Source organism: Ambystoma mexicanum, chromosome 7p (genome assembly GCF_040938575.1).
Source record: "Ambystoma mexicanum isolate Mex_15411 chromosome 7p, UKY_AmexF1_1, whole genome shotgun sequence".
Taxonomy (NCBI): domain Eukaryota; kingdom Metazoa; phylum Chordata; class Amphibia; order Caudata; family Ambystomatidae; genus Ambystoma; species Ambystoma mexicanum.
The window spans coordinates 53,543,038-53,555,624 of NC_090939.1; the positions used below are offsets into that span (position 1 = coordinate 53,543,038).

At 47.0% G+C, this 12,587-nt stretch overlaps 1 protein-coding gene across 4 annotated transcripts in view; it reads left to right on the plus strand.

The window, feature by feature from the left end:
* Positions 1 to 12,587, plus strand: part of GDAP2 (ganglioside induced differentiation associated protein 2) — a 1,016,820-nt gene that overhangs the window by 663,912 nt on the left and 340,321 nt on the right. For all 4 annotated transcript variants that reach the window (XM_069635760.1, XM_069635762.1, XM_069635761.1 and 1 more), the window contains exon 8: positions 6,956 to 7,115. In XM_069635760.1, the coding sequence (XP_069491861.1) occupies positions 6,956 to 7,115 (160 nt within the window). The remainder of the gene's footprint in view (positions 1 to 6,955; positions 7,116 to 12,587) is intronic.

A 12,587-nucleotide genomic window follows, 5' to 3' on the forward strand; every position in this document is an offset into this window, starting at 1 on the left:
TAATTTGCCCCGTTTTGTCACCCTTACGTCGATCAGCATCTCGACGCCGAACCGGGGAGGAGATCTACGTCGAAACCCGACGGATTGGGCCTTGAGGCTTCCGCCTCGGCTCGGGCCTGGGCCGCTGGCCTCGGCCCTACAAGTAGGGAGAGCGGGGGGTGGTACACTTCCACACTCGGTTATAGACACCTTCTTACCTACACACACTTGCCCGCTGCCCACAGGCGCGTATGGAGGGTACGCCCTTTCAGTTTTGCCCCAAGTGTAATAAGAAATACCCTTGGGTAGATAAGCACGCTACGTGCAACCTTTGCCTGCCCAGAGACCACCCCGAGGCGGGTTGCAGGGCCTGTAGTAGGTTTAAGACTAAAACTCTTAAGGACCGCTCCACCAAGCGTTGGGCCCACCACGCCAAGCTAGCAGCTATGGAGGCGGAGGGTACCTTCAGCGACGGCAGCGACGCCGGACTTTCGGACGGCGAGGGCACCAAGGCGTCGAAAGACAGCCTAACGCACGTCCCCGGCCTCGGAAGGTCGTCCGTCCCGGCGACTATGGGGAAGTCCCCCGGCGACAAAAGCGTTACACATACACACGCTAAACACAAAAAATCCACCCGAGATTCGACGTCGTCGAAACCTCGGAAAGAGGCACAGAAGGAGCGGTCCGAAAGGACGTCCTCTGGGCGGTCCCGGTCGAGGTCGCCGCACGACGTCAGGCAAGCCTCCACACTTGCACATAGTGCCTCGCCCATTAACATCACGGAAGATCACTCGTCCGGAGACGAACACGACTTCCATCCCCAGCCTGCACCCCAGGGAAAGGGTACATCACTTGGTAGTAAGGAGGGCCCAGTTTCGAAGCCTAGTTCGAAGCACAGGGATTCCACCTCCGATCCTCGACGCCAGGCGTCGAAAGATAAGGGAAATGGTAAACACACTTCCACCCACGGGGAAGGGGGTAAGCAGCAAAGGAAACAACCCTTGCAATCCCCCACAACAAGAGAACTGACTTCCCAGTCCAAGTCTTCTCAGGGACAGCCCATAGAAAGTTCCAGCAAGGTCACCCCAAGCTCCAAACTCTGGTCATGCGAGGACATTGACAGAGTAATGTCAAGAATGTCTTCCTTAGCAAATTTCTTCGAAAGACACCCTGACCAACTCCTAGCTTTAAACCCTCAGGAATCTTCTCCCTCAGGTTCAAGGGACCCTATCCCTTCAAATAAAAGGCCCCGGGTCGAGACACCATTAAAGGCTTCAGACCCCTTCGAGGTCCAACCCTATTCTTGCCTTTTCCCTACAGGCCAAGGAGACTCTTCTATTACGGGGAGGACGAAGACGAGGATGAGCCAGAAAATAGCCCAGATATTTTCAGAATGGACTCACCAGTCGAAAGGGAAGCCCCCAGTGTCTGATTCCCCAATAGATAATCAGCCCCTCCTGAATGAACTGCTCTCTCGGGCAGCTAACCACTTCCACATAGACACACAAGGTGTCCAAGAAGAGAGGGACTTCGCGGAGGAACTAATAGGGGAAAGGAAGACAGTAGCCCAGACCATTCCCATCCTGAAATCTATTCAACGCAGAATAGCACCATCCCTTATCAACCCAAACCTGACAAGACCTGTAAACCCGAGAGTAGAGAAGCTGTTTAAAGCAGCCCAGTCGGACCCTCTATATATTAGAGGCCAATTTAAGCCAGATTCTCTAGTCGTAACTAACACCCGCAAGAGAGCTGGAACCCCATTATCTTCCTCGGAGGCTCCCCCCGACAAGGAAAGTAAGAAACTCTATGGTTTTGGTAGGAAAGTAGCTTCCACGGCAGCCTACCAAACCAGAATCGCGAATTCCACCACACTGTTGGCCAGCTACAACTGCCATCAGTGGGAAGAAGTGGCAGCACTAATAGATTCCGCTCCCGAACCCCTTAAGAGCCAGCTATCTCGCATTTGTGCAGAGGGAAGAAACGTCTCAGGCTGCATTTTAAAAGCAACTTTGGACGCCGCAGACAATGCGGGTAGGATTATAGCAGAGGGGACTGTCATCAAAAGACATGCTTGGTTGAGGCAGTCGGGATTCAGAGCAGAAACACAAGCTGCACTCTTAGACAAACCAGTGGAAAGTGATCTCCTGTTTGGAAAGGCAGTCGAGGACGCTCTAAAAAACGCTAAGGAGGAATTCGACACCCTCAAATCCCTTGGCCAGTTAACTACAAAACCACCTAACCAAAGAGGGAACGGCAATTTCCGTCGCCCCCGCGGCCAAAATTCCAATAGAGGAAATAGCTATTCCCACACCCAGGGTACACAGTGGAACACCAACTCACAACAGTCTACCCAGGGGTATGGTAGGGCTAGTAGAAGAGGACGTGGTGGTAGAGGCAGAGGCAGCCCCAGTAAAGGAGGCGGCACGCCTCCACCAAAGCAGTGACGCTCATTTCAGGGTCCCTTCCCATGCAACCCCAGTAGGGGGACGAATATCCAGCTTCACCCAGGCATGGGAAGGGATAACATCCGACAGATGGGTGCTGTCAACGGTATCCAAGGGGTACTGTATAGAACTACTGCAACGTCCCCGAAACCATCCTCCAAGACAAAAAGTCCACTCTTTGGAACATCAAAAGATCCTCCTCGAGGAGATCTACAATCTGCTCCTAAAGGACGCGATAGAACTCGTCCCAGGACACCAGGTAAACAAGGGTATCTATTCAACTTACTTCCTTGTGCCAAAGAAAGATTTAACAATGCGCCCAGTATTGGACTTACGGCCTGCCAACAAGTATGTCAAGCCCCAAAGATTCCGTATGACCACGCTACAAGAGGTAATCCCACTCCTAAAAAAGGGGGATTACATGGCAACCTTGGATATGAAAGATGCCTATTTTCATATTTCCATGCTCCCGGCGCACAGAAAATACTTGCGCTTCAAGGTGGACAGTCGCCACTACCAATTCAAGGTACTGCCCTTCGGGATAGCTTCAGCACCAAGGGTATTCACCAAGGTACTGGCGGTGGCAGCTGCACACCTACGCAGGGAGGCAATCCCAGTGTACCCTTATCTGGACGACTGGCTCATAACGGGGGAAACCCCAGGAATCTGCAGGTCAAACATTCAGAGGACTATCGACCTCCTCCACGAATTAGGCTTCTCTATCAACGAGAAAAAGTCAAGTCTGGTGCCAAGCACCTCAAAACAGTTTCTAGGAGCTATCCTAGATACTCAGAAAGAATTGACCTTCCCTTCGGAAGAAAGAATTTGGAATATATTTCTGCAAATTCCGCATTATCAGTCAGGTCAACAGATAACAGTACGCAAAGCTATGCGGTTACTGGGCATGATGGCGTCATGCATTTACCTGGTCCCCCACGCGCGTCTGCGCATGCGTCCCATGCAGGAATGGTTGGCGAAACAGTGGTCTCAGGCAAGTGGTCAGTGGGACGATCTAGTGGTTGTTTCGCCAACACTCGTACAGAGCCTACACTGGTGGACAAGAGAGAATCTCGCAAAGGGGAAACCCTTTTACGATCCCGAAGTACAGGCAGTGGTGACTACAGATGCATGCCTGACTGGGTGGGGAGCTCACCATCTCCACCACACAGCTCAGGGTCTCTGGTCTCACTCAGTAGCCAAGAACCACATCAATCTGCTAGAGCTTCTGGCAGTATTCCGAGCGCTGCAGGCGTTCGAGCCCCATCTACTGAACTTGTCGGTGCAGATCAGGACGGACAGCACGACAGCCATGTTCTATCTGAACAAGCAAGGAGGGACTCGTTCGCCAAATCTGTCCAAGCTTGCCCAGAAAATATGGATATGGGCACTCAGACGGAACATCTTCCTGTCATCGCAACATGTTCCAGGGGAGCTCAATTCCCTAGCGGATGCTCTAAGCAGAGACTCCCTCCCAGAAGAACACGAATGGGTCCTTCACAGAGACGTAGTAGAAGATCTCTTCTCTCAGTGGGGTTTCCCCACTATAGACCTATTCGCCACAAGCGAAAACAAACAATGCCCAGGATTTGCATCCAGGTTCCCCCATACGGACTCCCAGGGGAATGCCCTGTGGATGAACTGGTCAGGGATGTTTGCGTACGCTTTTCCACCAACTCCTCTCATCAGGAAGGTGGTGTACAAGATGAACAAGGAATCAATGACGCTCATCCTAGTTGCTCCCATGTGGGCGAGACAACCATGGTTTCCACACCTACGCAGGATGGCGGTGTGCGAGCCCATCAGACTCCCAGCCTGGTACAACCTTCTGTCCCAGCAACAAGGTCAAACAGTGCATCAGGAACCCAACTCTATGAAACTAGCAGCATGGCTCCTGAAGTCATAGAGTTTGGACATCTCAAATTACCACAGAGGTGTATGGACATTCTAAAAGAGTCCAGGAAACCAAATACAAGGCACTGTTACTTTGACAAGTGGAAAAGATTCGTTATCTGGTGCCAGAATAAACAAATCAACCCAGTTGATTGCACTCCTTCCAACGTTGTAACATACATGCTCCACCTGCTGGATGCAGGGTTGGTTTTTAACTCTCTGAAAGTACACCTGGCAGCCCTCTCGGCTTACACCACATCCCATAACAGGGTCTCGTGGTGGAAAGTACCAGTGGTTAAAGCCTTCATGGAAGGAGTAAAGAGACTTCACCCTCCTATTTCGAACCCACCGCCAGGATGGGACCTCAACGTGGTGCTAGCTAAGCTCATGGGCCCCCCCTTCGAACCCATGCATAAAAGTAGTCTCAAACACCTGACTTATAAAACGGCCTTCTTAGTAGCCATTACCTCCATAAGAAGGGTCAGTGAAATTCAGGCTCTGTCAGTGCAAGATCCTTTCTTTACTATCCACAAGGACAAACTGGTTTTACGCACACACCCTAGGTTCTCACCAAAATTCATATCCAAGTTCCATGTAAACCAGTCCATCGAGCTTCCGGCTTTCTTCCAAAACCCACAAAGCTCGGCTGAGGTGAAACTACACACCCTAGATGTGCGTAGGGCGGTCTTATACTATATAAATAAAACCCGACCGCTAAGGAAAACAGATCAACTGTTTGTCTCCGTAGCTACAGGCAGAGAGGGGGATCGCGTCTCTAAGGGCGCTATCTCTAAGTGGATTATCAACTGTATACAGCTGTGTTACTCTCTTTCTGGAAAGACTCTGCCTTTTACGCCAAGGGCCCACTCTACTAGAGGCATTGGGGCCACTCTGGCTTTCATTGCAAATGTTCCCCTCGACACCATTTGCAAAGCAGCTACTTGGAGCTCTATTCACACTTTTACTCAGCATTACTGCATTGACACTCATTCCAAGACAGATACACAAGTGGGACAAGCGGTTCTAAGACACCTGTTTGCTCATGACCCTTCTCACATCCCACCTCCTTCTTCTGGTACTGCTCGCTAATCTATGCACAGCATGTGATCTAAGCAGATTCCACAAGCCTCAGAAGGGATACATTACTCACCGTAATCGTATTTCTGATGCTTGTATCTGCTTAGATTCACATGCGACCCACCCTTCCTCCCCTCCGAGAGAAGGCGCATGGTTGCTTGTAGTCCTACCTTTCTGTCTATCTGCTTGGACTATCTGTACTCACGCTACTCCTCATGCTACCTCATGTCAGGAAAAACACAATCTGGGGATCCTAGACGCGTGAGGGATCATGGGTACAGTGGACGTCACACTAGGGATAGTATTACTGGCACGCCCTGTGTCGACGCCCATTTTTCGACTTTCGAAAAACAAACTGTAATACTCCGCAGCTTCCACTAGATGTCGGCCTATGCACAGCATGTGAATCTAAGCAGATACAAGCATCAGAAATACGATTACGGTGAGTAATGTATCCCATATAGCGCAATACAAAAGCCCATAGGCATGGAGGCGCTAAACAGGACAGACAACGAAAAACTGAGAATTTCATAGGCAAATCAAAGGAGCAATCGATCAACAAAACTGTTTTGCGCATATCACTATACCGTATCCCATGTGTCACATCTATTATTATTACAAGCGCGTGACATTTTAGTTATGGATGGCTGGGTCTTTTGGCAATCCCATGTTTCTAAAGGGCTTCCACAAGTGAAGCGACATTCACCATTGTAGCATACTGTTGGAGACCATCCGTTTCATGCGGAGTCCCGCCAAGAGTTAATGCCCTTTTCAAATAACTGATCTTTTGTAGAGGTTTCTAGCTGAAAGATGCCACTAGTCAGGGGAGGAGCATTCTGTGTTGCCAGACCATAATGGAAGCCTCCAGAAAGAAGATGATTGTTGGGAGGGAGAAGGATCTCACTTTCTAATCCCCATCAGGGAGCTTCTGGTACAGGATTGCAGCCAGAGATGGACATTTTCTGGGACTTCTCATTTACTGGGAAATTTACCTGAGGATCCCAAAGCACATATTTGCAAGTATGATAATCTTTGCAGTCTCTGGCATCTGCTCGAAAGTCCAAAGAAATGCTGCCATGTAAGGGAAACATCTTTCTTCATAGTCTGACTAGTTGGAGGTCCTCTGATTCCAGATGTTTTTAGACATTTTTTCTTTTCTTTTTCCTCTTGGTGTCTTTCATACAAGATGGAACAATAACATGAGGCACGGTCACTTTTGGAAGTCTCCACACTCGACATGGCTACTATCTACAACTGAGCATTTTAAGTAATGGGTTGGTACTTAAATTGACTCCAAAATGTATGTGAAAGAAAGTTACTCTTTGCACAGTAATGAATGTTTTGATACATAAAAGGGAAAAATTGTGACCTTGACAACTGAGCGGTGTACTTGTCCAGATGTAGGTGTAACTAGAACATGTGTTGCAGAGTCCTCATATTGTGGTCATTGGATTTGTGAGACAGCCTCTGAGGCCCTGGTCTTTGCCTTGTTTGTGTGAGCCACAGATCTGTGCATGAAAGCTGTGAAGTCTGTGTGATGTATCTCTTACTCTGCTCCACAGACCGTTTACAGGAAGTTGATGCCGTTGTATTTCCCGAGGACACTGGAAGAAGAGTGGGCTTCCTTACAATACCTTCCTGGGGACATTGGCAATGCCGAAGGGGAGCCTGTGGTGCCAGAGCGGCAGATTCGAATCTGTGAAAAGCCGGGACTTCACGAAGGTGAGGTAGATCAATCAGAAAATAGCCTTTCTGTATGGACAATGCAACCGCTTTCATCAAAATGAAAGAATTTTGACATACCACATTTTGTATATGGGAAACGCTCAGTATATCATGCAGATCAGATAAAATATTTCTTATTTTCTCTCTCGGTTTATTTTGACATTTTTCAGATAGCTTAACAATTCATAAACATCCAAAAGTAAAGCAATTCACTCTCATAAGTGAATATATGATTCAGTAGGCAAATACAGAAAGATTCTTGAATGGCACATATTCATAAGCGCTAGAAGTGCTTATAAGAGCAATACGTTTGCCAGCTTGATGCAACAGTAGCTGCTACAGTACAATTGTAAGCCAAACGTACTAAGACTACAGGAATGGTATATATTTAAGAAAAACATGCCCACTCAATGAGGAAATTAGCATTAGAAAAGATCATACTAGGCAGTACAGTGCCTTTCGTGTCATGACTGACAACATTCAGAGAGGAACTGGAAAGTGATAAGGCGTTATGTACATTCAATGGCACTGGAGCATTTGTGCCTCTGCACAGCTCACTAATATTAGACGCTCCATTGGTGGGAACTCTGTTCTTGGTGGGTTCAAAGTGTTTGCAAGTTATTAACTATACAGGGCTCATGTTGCCTTCCGTTCTAATATATTGATACTACACAGTTAATTTCACCAAATGATATGTTAAGTTATTGTAGGTCTCTAAAGCGCAACTACCGCCCAAAAGTATCATAGCGCGATGACTAGACGAGCAGAAGGAGTAAGTAAAAGGGGCACTGTTAGTGATCACGGGAGGTTAACTAGGTCAGTCTTAAGTAGTTTCCTGGTGAGCAGGTTGGTTTCTTTAGTTAATGAGCAACAGATGAAGCTCCACTGTCTGACTGTCATTAATTAATTGATCTTTTATAACACGCTATATTACTAGAGACTAGTCTCTAAGCTTGTGTCTGGGATTTAAACCTGTGTTGCTCTACGTGTCTTGCTTCCAAAACAAACGCATTGCCAGTGAGCTATCCTCCCGGCCAGAACAGAGTGCGATGATTGAGGGCAGGTAGGTTTTTCAGATTGTTTGGATACTTTTGAGTGTTACTGCTATCATGAGTGTTAGGAAACATTTTTCTTTATGCTGTTTCCCCTCCATAGACCTCAATGGAACACCCCACGTCATTTTGTTTTTGTATTGCACTTTTCCTGACTTTTGGAGTTAAGGGAAGCCTTTTGCCTTCACTTACCTTGTTTAGCTCGCCTGCTCTGGAGGCCCTAATCAGTCCCTAGCTCTAGCCGTGCAGGTGAACTCGGTTTATTTTATTTAATTTATTTATAACGCGCCGTAGCCTGAAGGCATCGGGGCGCACATATACAGATAAGACAACAAAAATGATGGGACACAGGAGGCGGGTATGGGTGATGGGAGGCCAGGATTACTCAGAGGAATGTCTTCAGTGTTTTTTTTTAAAAAAGTTCTGATGTTTGTATCCGAATGCATGGTTATAGGGAGACCATTCCAGATTTTGGCTGAGCAGTTTGCAAAGGACCTACTAAGTCCTTTTGATCTTTTGAAAGTGGGGCAAGTAACGAGCTTGGGTTTTTCGATCTAAGAGTAAGGGTTCATACCATGAGGTAATTGATCTCGGGTAGCTTGGGGATTTCCCATAGAGGCAAATAGGGGGGCTGCTTTAAATTGACATCTAGCCGCAACAGGGAGCCAATGTAGACCCTGCCGGTAGGTCGAGATGCAGCACTTTCTCAGAACCTTTTTGACAATCCGGACACCTTCATTCTGGACGGTTTGTAGTCTCTCAATACTATATCAGCACACACCAATAGCGCACTACAATAATCTATTCTAGATAGAATGGTTGTCCGGGCAATTGTGGCAGAGTTTTCGGTAAGGTACGGGCGAATGTTCCTAAGCAGTTTTAGGTGAGATGTGCAGGTGTTTGTAACCAGGCTCACGTGGGATTCTGCACTCAATGCACAGTCGGTTTGCATGCCAAGTGTTTTGATTTTCTCTTTTACTTGGATGTTACACTCCTGGGTGGAAAAAGACTGGTAGCAGGCGTTGAGTTTAGCTCTTCCTTGGGAGGAGCCAAAGAGGAGCAACTCTATTTTGCCCTTATTAAGGCACATCCCGTTATCTACCATCAAGGGATCCACTAGATTGCAAGTGTTTTGAAGATTCCGTTTATCAGTTGTGTAGTCCCCAGAGATCTCCAAGACCAGTTGAGCGTCATCTGCGAAGTTGGTTCATTCCTCTAGGAGACTGCATAATGATATGATATATAAATTGAACAATATCGGGGACATACAAGGCCCTTGCGGCACTTAACAGGTGGACAGAGTGGGATCCGTGGAGGCATCCCCCCAGCAGACACTCGATTGTCTCCAAGTCAGGAAGGAGTGGACCCACCTGTGGAGTGACACACCTGCATGTCATTTCATAGCAGTGGCAGGTATTCTTTAAGGTGTGTAAGAGTCGCTTATGTTCCACTAAATGAAACGCGGCCACTGGGTGGTCTAGTAGAACCAGGAGGCCAGACTTTCCTTGGTCCATAATGCTTGGCATGTTTGTTTGAAGATCGGTAAGGGCCGTCTCTGTACTAAGAGTACTGTTCTTCATGGTAACATTCTGTTTATTTTCCGTGGCATACATCACCTTCTGTGAAGTGCAGTAGAGACACTTTGTGTTAACTTTGTTTTTGCCAACCTTGTGATTAGTTGCATGATGTATCCAGAATAGGCCGGTGGTTTTCATTTTTGTATGGTCTCATGCACTTTTACATTTTACAGCATAAAGGCATTTAGAGTACAATATAGTCTAAAATGGCTGTACCATGAGATTCTCGCCTTTCCTTTGACCATCTTTGTTTGCCCTTCTTCCTGCCCTGGCCAGATTTTCCATATATGCAAAGTCCTTTCCCAGGGAAAGCTGGCCGGAAGTTGGTGCGTGGTCTGTCTGGATCCAGATCATGTCCATGCCAGTGTTTGTCTGTTGCTGGACAGATGTAGTTCTTTTCTCCGGAAACAAGAGGAAGCTACGAGGAAACAGACCCATCAGGATACAAGATTCTGAGGCAGAAAATCATAACCCCCAAGTCAACTGCTCACCGAAGCATAAGACAGAGTGTACTCCCCGACCACCTATGCCCCATAACCCATAGAAGAAATCTAGCTAGGTAGGATCACCACACAGGACATGTAGGGAGGGACTGGAGTCGACTAACCTACTAGTCACCGACCCAGTACTTATCGGCTTAAGTACTAGCCTTAACTCTCCTTGCATAAATGTGAACGGCGGTGGTCTGGTCAGATATCCTCCCCTAAGGTGGTTGGATTGGGAGAGAGGGTCTGTTAAGAACTTTACTATCGTTCTTGGTTAACTTTGGAACCCTTTCAAACTTGCTGTTGGCTGTAACCAGCACTTGCTCAGCTTCCTAAAAGAAACTCCTAGCCTCCTGAAAAGACTTTTATTTTGAATTTAAGGGCACTAGGTCCCATTTCTAGCTCGGGAACAACATTTTAAGGATAGACCCTTAGCTTTCTTGGTTTTGTATGGTGTTTCGAACTGCCTTTACTTTCAGCCTATTAGTTCTCCAACTATTGGTTACTTATCTGATTCTGTTGTTCGTTCACTTGCTTTGCTACTTCTACTGTATTCTGACTATAACTATATTCTAAAATGGAGTGCTGGTGCTCTTAGCAGAGCACACCAAGGTGAATGTGTATATAATGGTGAATGTTGTTTTACCTGTGGTTTTTCATTGCAGAGTTTGTCAAAGGCCTAAATTAATGAGTGTATTTGGATACATTATGTCTCCATTAAATTAAGTGCTCTGTGTTTGCTTAGCTGAACCTTTCACCACTGCCACACCCTCCTAAATCTAAACCTTGCTGCTAAATCAAACTCACTAGGTAGACAGACACGCAGATCATCCGTGAAGTGACTCCATACAGGACACCTCACCAAATCTTTGTGACCCTCAGAGGGGGACGGCTGACTTTAGCATTATCCATATCATGTAATACTTACATCAAAGCAATGCGCCAATCTACTTATTGATAAACTATAGAAAAATAACTTTTGCCTTGAAAAATACATTTTAGTCGAAACACGTGTTGGATGTTTTCTGCTAACTTAAATACCAGACAATACACTGGAATACCGAGCAGTTGAAGACTTTGGGACACTTTGTATCTGGACAATTATTGTGAACTTTGACTGGCCAAGGGCGGAGCGCGAGCAGTTTTTTCACCTTTCACTCACCAGGTAGAGTTTAGCTAAACATAAGTGTTTCAGAGGCCACCCTATTCTGATGAAAAGGGACAATCTGTCCGCATGGCCGATCCTGCAAATCCATCTCAACAATCCTAGAGTAGCTACTGTTCCTAAGTATAGATACTTTTTTTTTTAAATACTTTTATTAATTTTATACAAACCAAACAAGCAGTATAATCATAACAGTTCCATCATACATCATTTTATACTAAACACTGCTCCCTCAATCCCCCCTCCCTCCCATGAGCCTATTATTCTCGTCCAATGTCAGTTACATGCGGCGGGGTCTCATTGCCTTCGGAATCTGTCGGGTCAGGTATTACTCCAAACAATGCTGCTATCAGTGATTTCCATGCCAACAGGGTGCCCGCCTCTTCTCTAAACCCACTGCTCGCTTCTTGCCATACTACTGTTTCAGCCTCTGCCCATTTCTGCAAGTCCGCCCACCATACATCTACCCGTGGCTTATGGCATTTCTTCCATCCCATGGCAATCCTTCGTTTTGCGAGCACATACGCCAGATCCTTTAGTTTCTCAACATGCTTAAGTTTCCGTAATCTGGGGAACCCGCCCAGTAAGCAGGCCCAGGCGGTGTCTATAGCGAGCGTGACCCCTCTATCTGCCAATTTCTGTGCTACTTCCCCCCCCCCCCAAAAACTCTCAATTATTGGGCATGACCAGAACATGTGTGCCATGTCGGCATTTTCTAGATTACATTTAGGACACGCTTGTCTTCCAGTATTTCGAAACTTAGATATCTTCAAGGGGGTCATGTACGCCCTATGCGTTATATACAGCTGTATTTGTTTCAACCTGGCGTTTCTCGACACCTTTTTGTGATAGCCCAGGGCACGCTCCCACACCCCATCCTCCATCTGCGCTCCCATTTCAGCCTCCCAGTCCAGCGTCAGATGTGTCAATTCCTTTCCCACCTTAGCCATCCCCATCTCATATAGTATCGAGATCTCATGCCCCCCTTCGGATATGTCATATATCACTCCCACAACTGCATCTGGCTCCTCTGCCAAAACTTTTTCTGACCAGGTTTGCCGAATCATACGCACCAATCTACTATACGTGACATATTGGCCCCTTCTGCCAAACATCCCCTAGTGTCACCAGCCCCACCGATTCCCAGTAGGTCCTGATTATCACCCTCAACTGCGTATCCCCTCCCGTCA